At 31.8% G+C, this 15,655-nt stretch overlaps 2 protein-coding genes across 2 annotated transcripts in view; one reads left to right on the top strand and one right to left on the bottom strand.

Moving 5' to 3' along the window:
- LOC105326122 (spermine synthase) overlaps positions 1 to 14,041 on the top strand; it is an 85,463-nt gene extending 71,422 nt beyond the window's left edge. The window contains exons 6-12 of the mRNA XM_066081429.1: positions 11,205 to 11,386; positions 11,552 to 11,706; positions 11,894 to 11,983; positions 12,222 to 12,333; positions 12,812 to 12,897; positions 13,376 to 13,485; positions 13,904 to 14,041. Coding sequence (XP_065937501.1) covers positions 11,205 to 11,386; positions 11,552 to 11,706; positions 11,894 to 11,983; positions 12,222 to 12,333; positions 12,812 to 12,897; positions 13,376 to 13,485; positions 13,904 to 13,949 — 781 coding nt within the window. The 3' untranslated portion in view covers positions 13,950 to 14,041. The remainder of the gene's footprint in view (positions 1 to 11,204; positions 11,387 to 11,551; positions 11,707 to 11,893; positions 11,984 to 12,221; positions 12,334 to 12,811; positions 12,898 to 13,375; positions 13,486 to 13,903) is intronic.
- On the bottom strand, positions 1,313 to 4,394 carry LOC117685997 (putative nuclease HARBI1). Its single transcript, XM_066082015.1, has 3 exons — positions 4,126 to 4,394; positions 1,708 to 2,045; positions 1,313 to 1,586 (listed from the first exon to the last, which is right to left on the bottom strand). The coding sequence occupies exons 1-3, from the start codon at positions 4,354 to 4,356 to the stop codon at positions 1,313 to 1,315; spliced, it is 843 nt and encodes a 280-aa protein (XP_065938087.1). The 5' UTR covers positions 4,357 to 4,394.
- Positions 14,042 to 15,655: the final 1,614 nt, after the last annotated feature.

Raw genomic sequence — 15,655 nt, 5'->3', positions numbered from 1 at the left:
TGAAAATAATGATCCCCAGGGGTAGGGTGGGGCCACAATGGGGGGGGGGGGTCAAAGTTTAACAAAGGAATTTATAGGGTAAATCTTTAAAAATCTTCTCAGAAACTAATCATCCAGATGATTCTTTATAATTGTTAAGACTTTGGCCCCAGGACAATTCTTTGGCCTCACGAGAAGATTGAGAGTTTACTCTACGTTTATATCCCATATATAAACTATTGTTAGGGATCTTTTTGAGAACTGCAATACTCAACACATGATATGACTATAAAATCATCCTGTTAGAAAAGGGACTAATGATTATAAACATAAGAATATCCAGGGGAAAATGGATTTTATTTATACAGGATTTACATGAATTATTGTATATTGTCCAGATAGTTTGTATTATGACTCCATTGAGCTGATTTTATCATACCTATTGTTCCTCAGGTGAGCGATGTGGCCCATTGGCCTCTTGTTGTGGAGTCCTGATGAAAGTCTCTGATGATAAATTGTTAAAAATGGAGAGAAAATTGTTGATTACAGAATCCAATATAATGGTTTTTCAGATTAGAAACTGCTTGTTATATGTTGATTGTTTTGTGAACTGGTTACTATTATATCAAAATGCTAGTACATGTATTAGTTTTTTTATATTGATATATATTGTCCATGTACACTTATTTAACTTCTGTCATCATAATAAAGTAACATTTAAAGCAATGTGAGCTGTATTTCTGAGAAATTTTTTTTGCTACCTAAAGATGCTAATATAATAATTCTGTGTGTACTTAAACCTTTGTGATATAATGGGTGAAAACAAAACTTTAATTTTATCATAATAAAGATTCCTGTACAATGCAATATATAACAAATCGATTTGTGTACTTGGCGACAATAATGTAGTTTTGCTTCAATCAGAACCTCAAAAAAGGGTCTCAACAAATATATGACTAATCGAAGTCTGGAAATCATTTTATTGTTGGTCAATAGAATAGCAAGACTTCCAATTTACCCAAACAATTTTAACATGAAAATTGCAGCAACTTAAAACCAAAATACCTCTTCAAAATCTTTGTACAAGTCTATCTCTCAGCATTGCTGCAGTACAATTGTTGGGGATAACTGGAGCAAATGGTTGCTGGACATCATCTTCTTCCTCAGTTTCTACCATGAGAGGCACCCTCTCATTTATGGCCAAGTTGTGTAGCCTCATAGCACATTCAATTATTTTCGTGCATTTGTCTGGTTTGGGCTTTTCACTCTTTTAGAAGAAAATCCTTTTTTTCAATACACCATTTCCTGATCTGAATTAAATTTGATATTTTGATTAAAAGGTGACGTACCTGAAACGTGCTTTAAGCACACCAAATGCCCTTTCAATAGCATTTCTAGTACGACAGTGAGCCGAATTGTACCGCTCTTCTTGTCCACTCCTCGGGTTGCTGATAGGAGTCATCAGCCACTCTTTAAGGGGATAACCCGAATCGCCTATCAGCCAACCTCCATCCTGAAGGCTTTCAATCAAATTTGGCAAGGAGCTGTTTTGCAAAATGAATGCATCATGGGTTGCTCCTGGGAATTTGCAGACGGCATTTGTGAACCTGGAAATCAATTAATATTTGAACAATAAAAACATAAGTATTTCTTTGGTGTATATATAAACGTTTAAACTTTTAATTAGCAATTCATCTTTATATAAATTGAGAGTTTTAATATCCAAACCTTAAATCTGCGTCTACAACCGCTTGCACGTTTATGGAATGAAAACCCTTTCTGCAGACATACAGATGTTCATCATCTGTTCCCATGCCTTGTATGGGTATCTGAGTCCCATCGATGGCACCAATCACATTTGGGAACCCAGCAATCTTGTAGAACGACGCTTTGATACGGGAAATGTGTTCCCTCCTTGTAGGGAACTCGATGTTCTGCAAAGCTTTGCAGGCAGCATCGACCACTCGATGAACAGCCTGACAACCAGATGATTTAGAGATCCCATGAATGTCTGTTGTTTCTGAGAGGTAGTCTCCTTTAGCCAGGAAACGCAAGCATGTTAGAACCTGGAATGATTTAAAGGTACTGTTGACATTACACACCTGAGTATGTTTATAAAAGAGGGTGAGGGCAGCATGGAAATTAGTTCAAAATCTTCGACAAGCAAAAAAAAAAAAAGTAAATAAAATAAAATGAATAAAAGATAATGATAAAATGTAGTAGTGTGACTTAGTTTTAATTTTAGTTTTGTATAGTATTAAGGTATTTTGATTCACATATCATTCATTCACTCATTCATTCAATCTCTCACTCTTTGCGCTGCACTGCAATACTGACTGTGTGTTGTGTGTGATTAAACCTTAACACTCCTATTTAAAATAGTGGTTCGGTCAAAAAATATAGAGTAAAGTATAAAGGTGTTTTTGTTATTCTACGTTTTGATTAATCAGTATTGGTCACCTCTGAGTCTCTGACAGTGGCGGGAGTATTTCTTTTGTGATCTGGTTTTTTTAATTAATTCTGCAAGACTTGGTGAAGAGTGAAGGCGGGTGTGACTTGTCAACTGTATGACTTACAACAATTTCCAATCTTAGACCTGTATTAAGAGTGATTCTCTTTTAAACTTTAATGATTAATTGCTAAAGTATAGGTTTACGATATAAACAAATGATAAATAAAAAAGTTTGACCAGTATGAGTGTGAGAGTGAATGTTTATAATAAAGTATGTGTAACTTTGTAATGAATTATCATGAAAAGCTACAAGTAAATGTTTTATTCATTAAATTGCTCAGACTGTTCATTCATTTATTCTATCTTTATTTCCTCCCATAAGAGATTGCATGAAGAATAACATTTTAACACAAATAATAAATACAGCACATGAGTTACAAAGTTAATAGAAGTTATAGTGAAAAAAGGAATATAATTAAATGGAGTAAAGTAAATTTACGATATTCATTGTATACTGAATATGGTTATCAATTCATGATATGAGATCCAGTAAATAGGACCTGCACTCAGTTCCATAAATTGGTAACTATATGTTTCTGTCATTGATGTATATAGTTTTATTGATATTTATTACCGTAAATATTTCTGATCATTTGGAATTATTGTTTAAATATAAATTATCAAATTGTCGGTCTTTGCTGATAATATTAATAGGTGATCTAAGTAAATATATGTTTTATGTCAATGTCTGTGCGATGTTTGTGTTTGTATTGTCTTTGTTGTGTGCTTATATATGTTTTATGTATGTGTTGTTCTAGTGTGATTTCCTGCATTTACCATATATTCCTACAATTTATTGAAAAAGGAATCGAACCCTATAAAATCAACTTGGTGTTATTATGTCATCTGCATCAAGACCCGGTTACAATGCATGTACTAATAATTAAATGAAATAAAGACTTTTCAAAGATAAAAAACATTATTTGATGCTTGGGGGGGGGGGGGGGCAGGTTCAGAATTTTTTAACCAGACATTAACACAAGTAGCGGATAAAAATGTCATATACATTTATATCCGCGGCTACCCCATTAGGCTTAACACAATTTCATAGGTCTATTCACTTAGCTAAAAAAAGTCCATGACAAAAAAGCCTCTCTCCTTTGATTTCTTTAATTCTTTAACTATGTATTAATTTATTTCCTTGATCACCATTTTACTATATTATGATTAATACTTGAACTATAATATTGCTTAGTATAGGTATGGAAATATATTCTAACCATACTTGACTGTCAACAAGAAATGATATAAATTTTACACAATAAATCAAAAAATGCTTTATATATCTTTTAGGCAATATTTAAATTTTATTTTATTTGTATGGTTCATCACACACAATCTGGTTAAAGGGGAACAACTCGATGAAGTAATAATACATTTGTGGCCCTTTTGGTTACTCTTCATCCTTCTTTCAAAATAGTGGACAAATAGAAATGTTTGCAAGGATATCATTCGGAATCATTCTTTGAACATAACCAACATAGTAAGTGTATTTTTTTTTATCAATATCATGAGTGTGATGTATTATGATATTAATATTTTGTAAGAATTTGATTGATAGGAAGCTTTATAAGTCCAGCTTCTGTTTATTTTCATTTAGAATTTCCTCTGTTAAGTCATATCCATAAAAATACCTGGATGTGGGCTGGAATGGCATGCGACCTCAAAGTTTGTGGCTGTATGAAGTCTTTGACATCGTCTGTCAGCTGCAGAATAACTCGCCTTGGAAATCTATATCGCCCAATGAGCTCGCTGTAGGTCAACATATCTAGAACTTGACTCCTGTCTCTGAAAACGCGTTCACGACGCAAAGTCTTGTCTTCATTTTCTCTTAAAACTTCAATAAACAATAAGCAGGCGGCCATTTTTATTCATTTATTTAAAAAAATACGAAAATTTCTTAACTTAGAGTAGCCCATAGGCTGTCGTAAGTTACGATGATATTTTTGACGTAACTTAAAGTTAAGAAGTATGGTAAAACAGATATTCATCGTAACTTACGGTTACGATGAAATCTTAAACTTGAGAAGCTTAGTAAAACTCATGCCAGAAATATAATGAGGGATAATTTTGGTCGGGGCATGGTCAAATCAAATAAAGACCAAAGGGCTTTATGATAGATTTAATCATTTTTTTATCACCTCATATATTCATAGAATGATTCCTTATTACTTATATTTATATGATTTTCAGCAATTGTACGATTAGATATTAGAATATTGACACATTTATGTGATATTGAATTTTTCAAATCCCGCTTGCGCCCCAAGAATACGTCATTTGAATTTATAGAACTATATATTTTTAAACCGATTCTTAGTGTTATCAAAGACAAAGACACTGAAAAATGTTGATATTACAACATATTGCATTCTGTTCTGGTTATATGTTAATCCTATATCAATACATCAATACAGGGAGACTGTCTTAGTGCAAGGTACGACATCAACCGATTTGAGGAGGATGTTAAAACCCTTGGCTATGACTTTACAAGGACTGATGTTCACGTTCCTTCTTTCCTAGAGACGTATCCTTCTATAGTTTAAGATAATAGCATAACTAAAACAATGTAAAGATTTTTTATATGATGTAAACCAGGAGTTGTACAGTTAATTTCATGGTACGTTTTTGCAATTTAAACTACTGAAGTGAAAAGTTCTTAATGTTTTTTTTATATAAATCAAATATTTAAAAAAAAGACCATATGACAAGATGACAGTATAAGATCAGCACGTATTCAAGAACAAGAGGGCAATTGGCCTTAACGGTCACTTGAGTAGCATATAACCCATACACAAACTTGTCGAGGAGTCTTATATATGCATTTAATTAGTTTTCATTCTGGAGTAGAAAAATTATAAATCTGTAATGACGACCACCTCCCTGCCTAAAAGCGTTTAAAAAGAACTATGAAACCTATAAGTTTGGTGAAAAACTTAAAGATCTGGTCTACAAAATCATGAATTCAGTTTTCCTTTCAGATGTATGGGAGAAAGAAATAATTTTTAAACATTATATGCATTAGCACCTATACATCTATTTTGGCCCTGCCCTAGAGTCAAAAGCCATACTCCAGGGGACATGGAATTTTAAAGTTTAGTACAGGACTTCCTGGTAAACATCATTATGAAATCAGTTTTTCATACAGATGTGTGAGAATAGAGAAGATTTTTAACATTATATGCATTAATACTATAGTGCCGGCGCCGGCGCCGCCACCCCCCCCCCCCCCCCCGCTCCCCGTCCTGAACCCCTGACCCAGGGGCCATGAATTTCACAAATTTGGTTGATGAGTTAGCGGACATCATAACCATGTATTCAGTTTTTTGTCCACATGTGTTGGAGTAAAGAAGATTTTTTAAGATTTAATCCATTTTTACTATATGGCCATATTGGCCCCACCCTAGAACCCGAACCCCTGACACAGGGGTCATGAATTTCACAATTTTGGTAGAGGGCTTTATGAACATTATAATCATACATTTAGTTTTTAACAAATATAAATGGGAGTAAAGAAGAAGATTTTCTAAGATTTAATACATTTTTACTTTATGGCCTTATTGGCCCCACCTTAAAGCCTGAACCCCTGATCAAGGGGCCACGGATTTCAAAAATTTGGTTGAGGGCTTCATGGAGATTATAATCATGCATTTAGTTTTTAACAAATATATATGGGAGTTAAGAAGACGATTTTTAAAGATTTAATACATTTAAATATACGGCATATTGGCCCCATCCTAGAGCTTCAACCCCTCACTCTGTTTTAATAATGGGCTTCATGTACATCATGACCATGCTTTTAGTTTTTAACAAATATATATTGGAGTAGAGATGAAAATTTTCTAAGATTCAATACATTTTTACTATATGGCCATATTGGCTCCAACCTAAAGCCAGAATCCCTGACCCAAGGGGTCATGAATTTCAAAATTTAAGTAGAGGGCTTCATAGACATTATAACCATGCAACCAGTTTTTTTCTCATATGTGTGGGAGAAGAGAAGAAGATTTTTTTTTAATTTGGCTTTTTTGCATATTTGGCCCAATCTGTGGTGCCCCGGGGGTGGTAGAGCCATGAATGTCACAATTAGATTCCTCTTACCATAATCAAAAATGGTAACAATTGGACTTGTAGTTTTTAAGAAGAAGTTAAAAATGTAAAATTGTTAACACACGACAGACGAAGCACAACGCACGACGACGGACGAAAACGGATAGCAATACTAAACTCAGGTTACCTAAAATGCATTTGATCTTTTTTGTTTGAAATGTCTTTGAAAAAAATGATGAAAATCAATCAACAACTCTATAGTCCGTTCCAATTTATTGCTTCCATCGCTTTTTTATGATGTTTTATAAAAATACACATACCTGTGAGAGAAATACAGTTGAAATCGATGTAAGGGAATATATCCAAGATATCGTCATTGAACAATTATCATTTTTCACTCATTAAAGTTCACAGGAACGAAAACAAATTTCTTCTGAACTTTCTCCCCTATAACTTTCACTAATTGTATATTTATATGCATACATATTTCTATATACATATAAGACGCTAATGAGAAATTTTTTTTTTTTGAAATTGTAATTTCACTTGCTATTATACCAATGACAAGTTTATATGCAATTGTGAATTGAAAATGTCAAAATAAAAAACATATAAAAAAAAAAAATTCTTACGGAGATTTATAATGGGAAATGTTTTCATCTTTTCTCCATTCGGATGTATTCGGGATACCTCGCGTAATTTTTCAGCGATATCATCTGGGCTTTATAATGGCTGATGCAATGCTAAATCCCCGTAGACTTTCTTTTTTGGGATGTGTATTGAAACCTGACGCACTAGAGGGGGCGTTTCGAAACAGATAATCTGGACATTTTTCATATTAGTGGATTCACGTAGTTTGAGCACAATGGTGTCTATGATTATCGAAATATCAGGCAAAAAAAGGGTGGAAGCAAAAGCTCGGGACAGAGTATAGATTGTGTGAGGAAATAAAGTTTGGTGAAAATAACTTATACAGCAAGTTTTAAGATGTTGACAAAAGATTGATGCGTCTGAATTGAGTAACGTCTTGAGTTTGACAAATATAGCTATAGACTAAATTAAGTTCCTTACATAAACTTGAGATACTGTGTTTATGAAGTTCCAAAAAAGATTATCTGAAGGAGGAGTCCATAATTTGATGTGAATAAATAACATTGCAGTAAAAATATATAAATATATCTATAATTCTAAAATTAAAATTTTATAATGTCTTTATTATTCTGAAATCTATCAAAATAAAGTATATATTCTGTTCGGTTTAGCTAATTCTTTCTTAAATCAAACGATGCTCCCGAGATAAAAATCGTAAGTAAACAACAATTTTGACACTGAAATGTTTCATTGTACATATTTCACATTAATAAACAAGTTACAATGTATCTCGTGTCCATATCATTCAGTATAATCCGCGTTTTTGAGACCATGAATCCCAAGAGAGTTAAATGTTACAACTTCCTTTACAATGCTTGTAAATATATTAACAGGTATGATATGATACCCATGTATATGAAAAGAATAAAGAATTCTACATTATGATGACTAGATAACAGATACGCTGCCACTTTTTAGTAAACTTATCTTCCAATTTAGATCGTTACTGTTACCTTATAAGCAAAGAAAAGTTACACAGATATATAAAAATGAGTAGCTCCGTTGTTGCAGTACACCATTTTTTTTTCGTTCCTTTAGTATTGTCACTTTCAAAAGACTCTCTCTCTCTCTCTCTCTCTCTCTCTCTCTCTCTCTCTCTCTCTCTCTCTAACAATTTCATACGTACTTAGTATTTCTAAATAAGACAACATGGTTTATGTATAATCATTTGAGAATCATGTATGAGTAGATACTACGAAGGTGCAGAACCATCAATCAGTATCACTAAAATAATTCAATCAACCACTTCCGGTAGAGATGAAGGAGAATTTTTATAGCCTCCCCCCCCCTCCATTTGTAGATTTCAACACTCAATTGTTCACTAAGGTTGTTTTCGATAAATTTTCTACCCGAACGGCTAACTTGCTTGTACTTGCATGACCTAAATTTGTCCCATGCACTTTCACAGTTAGTTGCGATTTTCTTCTAGTCTTTAATCTCCAAATACTTTCTCTTCGCATAAAGTACTTTGTCACAAATAACGAGGACCGTTGTCGTTGTGATGTCACTGAATTTGCATCAAATATTTCTTCATCTGAATAATCTTTCACTGAAAATTGTATAAAGATAGAGTTTAAAAAAAGAAATAGTTCATATGTAATATGAGTTATGTTAGGTTGTTTGATTGATATTTTTGGTGACCAGATTTCATTTAATTTGTAAAATACAAAGTTTTGAGAATACTTATGTCACAGAAAAGTATCCTATTCATTGAAATATTTGACACTTTGTCTGCTTTGATGATCATTTGATTTTGTGCATCGACTCATTCACTAAATCCGTGAATAATGATGTTCAGGAAATATTGATGAAAAATCAATATTTGCGATATTAATATGTAACCAAATTTTATATTTAAGAAAAAAAATATCACAACTTGTTTTACTTACTGCAACTATTAGGAGACCTGAATCGACAAACGATGTAGGTCACAGCAATAAGAATGATTCCAACCGCAAACAGCCCCCCTAAGATACCCCAAAATCTGATGAAAAAAAATGATTCAATATTTAATGCAACTCATCATAAACATTAATACAAAAATAACATGACAACTTATGATATTATAAAGAAAATGACATTTCATTCAACTAATCACATGAGCAAATTACTTTTGAGGATTAAAACGTCGAATATAAGCAGCAACAAAAGTCGATATATCGATATCATATAAATCTATAAATTATTTATTCTAAATTTTGTACCATTTGAAAAGAATTTATCAACCTAAATCTGAATCTGTCTATATGACATTCACTCCTATTTATCTATAACGTTTTTTGGATACACAAAAATGACTTTTCTTTGAAGATCTCTATTAGAGCACATTGTTTCCTGTAAAGGAAACGCCCCAAAAACCAGTTTGAAAATTCAAAGATCCATTTCATTCAACATCACATTCCATTTTCTATTTCATCTTTATTTCTGAGAAAATATGCATGGAATTTGATCTTTAGAGCTTTTGTTCAACCATGATAATCCCTGAAGATAATTTTACTCTCAATATGGAACCTTTTTTTTTTTGGAAGAGCAGACAAGTCTTTGATTATTGACATTTGAAAAAGCACGCAATAAAAATGTGTGGAATACAATGTTGTGCTCATTACAAAGATACTTTAAACGTCCTAAGATACTTGTCATTAAGATGAAATTATTACAGGGTAATTTTTTTTTTATGGCATTTTATGATTATCCGTCGGTAAGCAAATTTACAACATTCATTAAATCATTGTGACACCTGTTAATGATAATATGTTTATATCTTAAAATTGATTTAAATGTAATCCTAAATTCCTTATAAATTAAAATTCATTCAATCATTAAAACCTCAGTCATTTTAATGAATCTGGCTAATCTAGTAAACGTTTTCAAAGGAAAAATCAATTTACATTCAATGTTCAAAGCCTAAATTGAATACATAAAAATAAGGCCAATTCCCATATTAGCTTCCTTGAATCTCCGATAATTGTAAAAAAGGAAACAACATTTAAACCTAGGACTGGAAATGAATGGAGAAACGTTCCATCTACTGACAAATTTAAACATATATAATTCATCCGATCATCATTAATTCATAAATGGGCCTAATAACCATTGAACTCATCACTGAAAATGCCAAAATGTAAGCTGGGTTAAAAGAAATTATAAAATGATATTTTTGTTTTGTTGTTTTTTCTGTTTTCGCTTATTTTTGTTTTTTAATAGTTTCTTTGTTTGATTGTTCTGGTGGTTGGTTGTCTTTTCTGTTTTTCTTTTTTTTCGTATGATTTATACATGTAATTTTTAAATTTGCTTGTCTGTCATTCAAGTAGTCTGTAAAAATATCTTTTCTGTGTTTGTCATCACGGTTTTTCACTTTTCGTAGTAGTAGTAGTTTATTGGCGTATACATTACATACATTGCCATAGCATACAATTTAACAGTACTTTACAGTATTGCAATACTATATTAGTATAAATATTGCTCTGGATTTTTAAAGTTTATCACTTTTACATCTGCAAATTGAGGCGTTCGTTCTTGATATATAATGAACATACATTAAGCAGACGGCACAATTAATATTTATTGGTTCTCTCCATTAAAAATTAAGGTACGGTGATACTAGTGTATATTAGCATTCTTTTTATAAAGACCGTTTGATTCCTACATTAGGACATGAAACAATAATTTGAAAAAATAGAAAATATATCTTTTTAAATGTTGAAAAAAAAATGTAAGTGATTTATACAATGTAAGTGAATTATGAGTGATTTGAATACTAGTATCCAGCAGACAATTTTACTCAGGCGAACAACTTCTATGCTTTTTTATTTTCAGAGTAATCAGAAGAGGGCTTTACGTTTATTCATAAATACTACTGTAATATACCACAATCTATATTTCTTCTTTTTTGCAAAGTAAATACTACATAATAATTGAATAATTCATTTTTTTATTGGCAAAAAAAATTATAGAAAAAATATCAATTAACAGCGCAGAAATGCCTATTTACCTAATTTCTGTATACCTATAGTTTAAGTGTCCCAATCAGAAGAGGACCTGGTATCACATGGACATATGGTCAGACAGGTGATGAACGGTTGTTTGAAACGGACTATGAAGAGATCGTGTTCGAGACGGACAGCAAATGGCAGAATATCAAGATTGCAAAATCTAGAGAATTCGGAAATGTTCTACTTCTCGATAATGATATCAGTTAGACTGCATGGTAGATATCTTGGTTATTTGTCATAGCGCAGAAATTACACGATTTTAAAATCAACCTAACACTTGTAAAATCTACTCAGAAAAAAATGATATGTTAGTCAGATAATGCCAGTCTCAAAATAATATTTAATGCATTGTTTGAAACTCTTTCAGTGCTTGGTGAAAGCGACTTGGTTTACACAGAAACTCTGCTGGGATTAGGAAGAAATGAATTTCAAGATAAAACCATTCTGATATTGGGTGGTGGAGACGGGGGAATCCTACACGAACTTCTAAAAATGTCACCAGCTTATGTTCTCATGGCGGAAGTAAGAGTCAAACTAAAATGAAAGTAAGAACTTTAATTTATAAACTGTTTTTGAGTTAGGAAAACCATAGCATAAATTATCAGTACAAAGAATATATTTGCTATCCACTAAAATGAAAAAAAAAAACATAAACAGTTAAATTAGTTGTGATCAATGCATCTGAAATTATTTTAATCTTTTATTGTAGATAGATGAAGAAGTTATAAAAGCTTGCAGTAAACATATGAAAAAGGTGTGCGGGGATACTCTTGAAAAATGGGAAGGTGCAAACTATAAGGCATGTGCAATTATTTTAAATGATTATACAAATAAATGTAGATGACGAAAGAATGTATACATTTTCTCATAATATTAAAAACTGTAGTCATGAATAGAAACGTGTTTTTTGAGAGAGAGAAAAAACTGAGAAAGACTTTTCCAGTAGACAAATTATATCTTTATTAGGAATTATTCTAGCGATTTCTTATATAGAGGGGTAGATAATGACAGCCTCTTTTGCTTTTATTTTGCTTCAGATCAAGATATGTGATTGTATTCTTGAGCTCAAAGAAGCTTTGACGTCAGGAACCAAGTATGATTACGTCATTAATGATCTCACAGAATTTTCAGTAGACAAAGATAAATACGGTGAGTGAAGAAGAAACATCAATAAGATACATGTATATGGTTCTACGTATAGTTTTAATAAACACTATTTATAAGCTTCCATGGTTGGACTAAATGTATGTAAAGACATTGGGAAAATGTAAGATGTTGTGTTATTATGATTAATTTAGTGAAAGGGCTAGTAAAAATATGGAAAGTGTGCTATGTGTGGGATAAACTCATTGCAAATACTTTTGCATCTATTCAAGCACTTAATGAAACTATCAAATAACTAAAATTAGAGTCATAAACATTATAATCGTGTTTAAGCGCGACTTTGTTAATGATTGCATTATTTTGCAAAACCGTTTTGATTGGTAAACACAAAAAGTTTTACAATCAGTATATTGATGTATATTCAACGAAACCACCCTTGAATTATACTAAAGTTGTTCAGTGACTTGTGTAGACTTCTCGATATTAAATAATTTATATGAAATTCGTTATTCATCGGTTTTAGGTTTCGAATATCCGTTTGAAACAAGCTGTACTATATTGGAATTTTCAATGAAGATTTTAAAAATTGGTGGAAAATACTTAGCAAGGGTGAGTTTTTCATTTATTATCATTGATTGTTAAATAAAACGAAATTTAATCTTAATGAGGTAAAAATGTTTTACATGTGTATCTCTAGTGTTGAAACTACTGGAAGTAATGACGAAGAAAATCGTTGACCTGTAAGAAAAATACTTGTTGATTTAACCAAATCAGCGTTAATACTTTATAGAAAAACTTTTTAATTGGAATTTTTTTTCAAAAAAATAGTCTTGATGGAGGGCACTTCCACCCGCCTCTTTGCAATTTATGAGCCTTCCGATGCGGATAACTTATATGTTTTGTCTGTGATTTGCATTTTATATCGTAGAAATATTATCAATAATGATTTACATTTGTTGTTCACTTCATACTTCATGCAACGTTATATGATTTATATTTTTCGAGTGTCCATTCTTGCTATCATCATTGGAAATAATAACGACTTTGACAGAACTCCACTGTTTATCAATGTTATTTTCATTGATAGGGGAATTGTATGAGTGCAAGAAATTACAGAAATCAATTTGAGAAGGATGTAAGAACCCTTGGCTATGACTTTACAAGGACTGATGTCCACGTTCCTTCCTTCCTAGAGACGTATCCTTTTATGAGAAATAAGATGACGTTATATACGATAATTATACAATGTAATCTAATCGAACTTCCAGTACTATAGATGAAGGAAGAATCTTATTCATGTTGTAATTTTTATAGCTAACCTCATTGCTTAAAAACAAGTGTTACAATTCTTGCGTTTGAGTATTTTCTGTAATCAGCGAAATTAAAACTAAGCAAAAATGAAATCAAGTTTGAACAGAAGGAATTGGCTGTCTTAGCTACTTTTATAGTGCCCCTGCGCAGATGTATGCCAATAATTTACATGCTAAACTTTATTCCAAAGACAAAAATTAAAGTACAATTGAAATCATAATTTGCACTAGAGGTAAGTTCAAATTTATAACGTCTTGATGTTTTTAATGTGTGCACTACATTTGTTTCCTTACATGAATCATAGATATTCTTTGTATGAAGTTGTAAAAAGGGAAACTATAGATGCTTAAAATGATAGAACAAAAAAGGCAGTAGTAAAAATGAATTTCATATTATTCTTTGACTTTAAAATGTGTTGACTTCGCTGAATCGAATAAAAAGGTAAAAATTCGTTCTTCTTGTTGTAATCCGTTTGTTTTTTATTTTTCCGTGTAAAACAATTACTGTGAACATCCAGGATGTGTTGTTTAATCTGTTGAAAATTTTTTTTGTGTATTATTTCATCTTTAATGCCAAAATGTTCTCTACATGTAACAATCTGGAAAATTGAAATTCTGTTTGATTTCCAATGTGTTTTTAGCCGGGCTCTGCTGAAAGCAGAGTCCTGGCTATAGGCAGGCAAATCGCCAATGTTACTATAAATAACACAACTTCAAAAGTAAACAAAAAACCAAACAGCGTCAAGGTAAAGCTTCCGCTATACCAAATAGTTACACAAAGAGCCACGTTTTGTCAAAAGTGTTGGCATTTTGTTTCTTTCTTAAAATTTCGAATGAATTATTTATCTTTTTTAGTTTTCTTATTAATAACGTGTTTTTAAAACATTACTAATCATTTTGGACACATACAATGCGCATGAATTTTCATGAACTACTTTGCTGCACGATGAAGAAATGGGGATTGAATATATAATGCTTGTTGCAAAATTCAAGGCAGCAACTGTTGAACTTTTTAACTTCTACCAGACATATTTTTTGTTTATAGCCGCTTACAAAATTGGGTCGCTCTCTAATGCTTTGCCGACTTTAAAAGCATGAGAGAGAGAGAGAGAGAGAGAGAGAGAGAGAGAGAGAGAGAGAGAGAGAGAGATTTTCAGTCTTTACTACACAATATGCATAAAGACACACCAAAAGAGCCCGGCTTTCAGTACTTCAGTACTTTGATTGTTTGTAGCAATCAATGTAAGTTTCGCTGAAATTCATAGCTAGTGGATAACCAAAGAACAACAATACTAAAGTCAAATTTAACAATTACATTTTTGTTTATTATTAAATTTAAAGGTTGTTAATAATTGTATCATTTCATGCTTTACTGTATTAGCTACCGGACAATTTGTTTTGAGCGACAAAGTGTATACACTACTTTCATATGATCATCTATTTTACTTACTTCTGATCTGGTAAGAGAAAGAACAGACGGGAAAAAAGATACATGTGATCACATCCGGGAACCTCTTGTTTTGTAAAAGGCAAAAAGATAACAATCTACTTAGGGTCAACATATGTACTGTTTAGTTAGGCCTCCCTACTAAAACGCACACAAAGAAATATTTATTTCTAAGCCAGATGTTTTATACCTCAGCGGTGAGTACCTTTCTATTATGATTTAACTTATTTAAGTTATACATTCATATAAATAATGAAAGCAATCATCAATACATTAACTTAGTGTTTATCTAGAATGATATTCGATGTAAAGTGTAAATCAAAATTGCTTTATTTAACATTCACAAAACATTCACAAAACATAGAGCTCTTTGTAAATGAATCAGTTTATGTCAAATTTTATTCGATGTAAACTGTAGGTCAAAATTGCTTAGTGTATATGTAGAATTTTATTCGATGTATACTGTAAATTAAAATTGCTATCATTCTGCTAATTGGAAGTAAAAACTACGAGTAACAAAGGATTTCGAAACATGTTCTCATCAATTTTGAATTTAATTCAACAAAACGCCTCCACATACATGTACGAAATACATTATTTTTCTATCACA

The sequence above is a fragment of the Magallana gigas genome, chromosome 4, assembly GCF_963853765.1.
Source record: "Magallana gigas chromosome 4, xbMagGiga1.1, whole genome shotgun sequence".
Classification (NCBI taxonomy): domain Eukaryota; kingdom Metazoa; phylum Mollusca; class Bivalvia; order Ostreida; family Ostreidae; genus Magallana; species Magallana gigas.
This window is presented reverse-complemented; position numbering and strand designations above follow the sequence as displayed.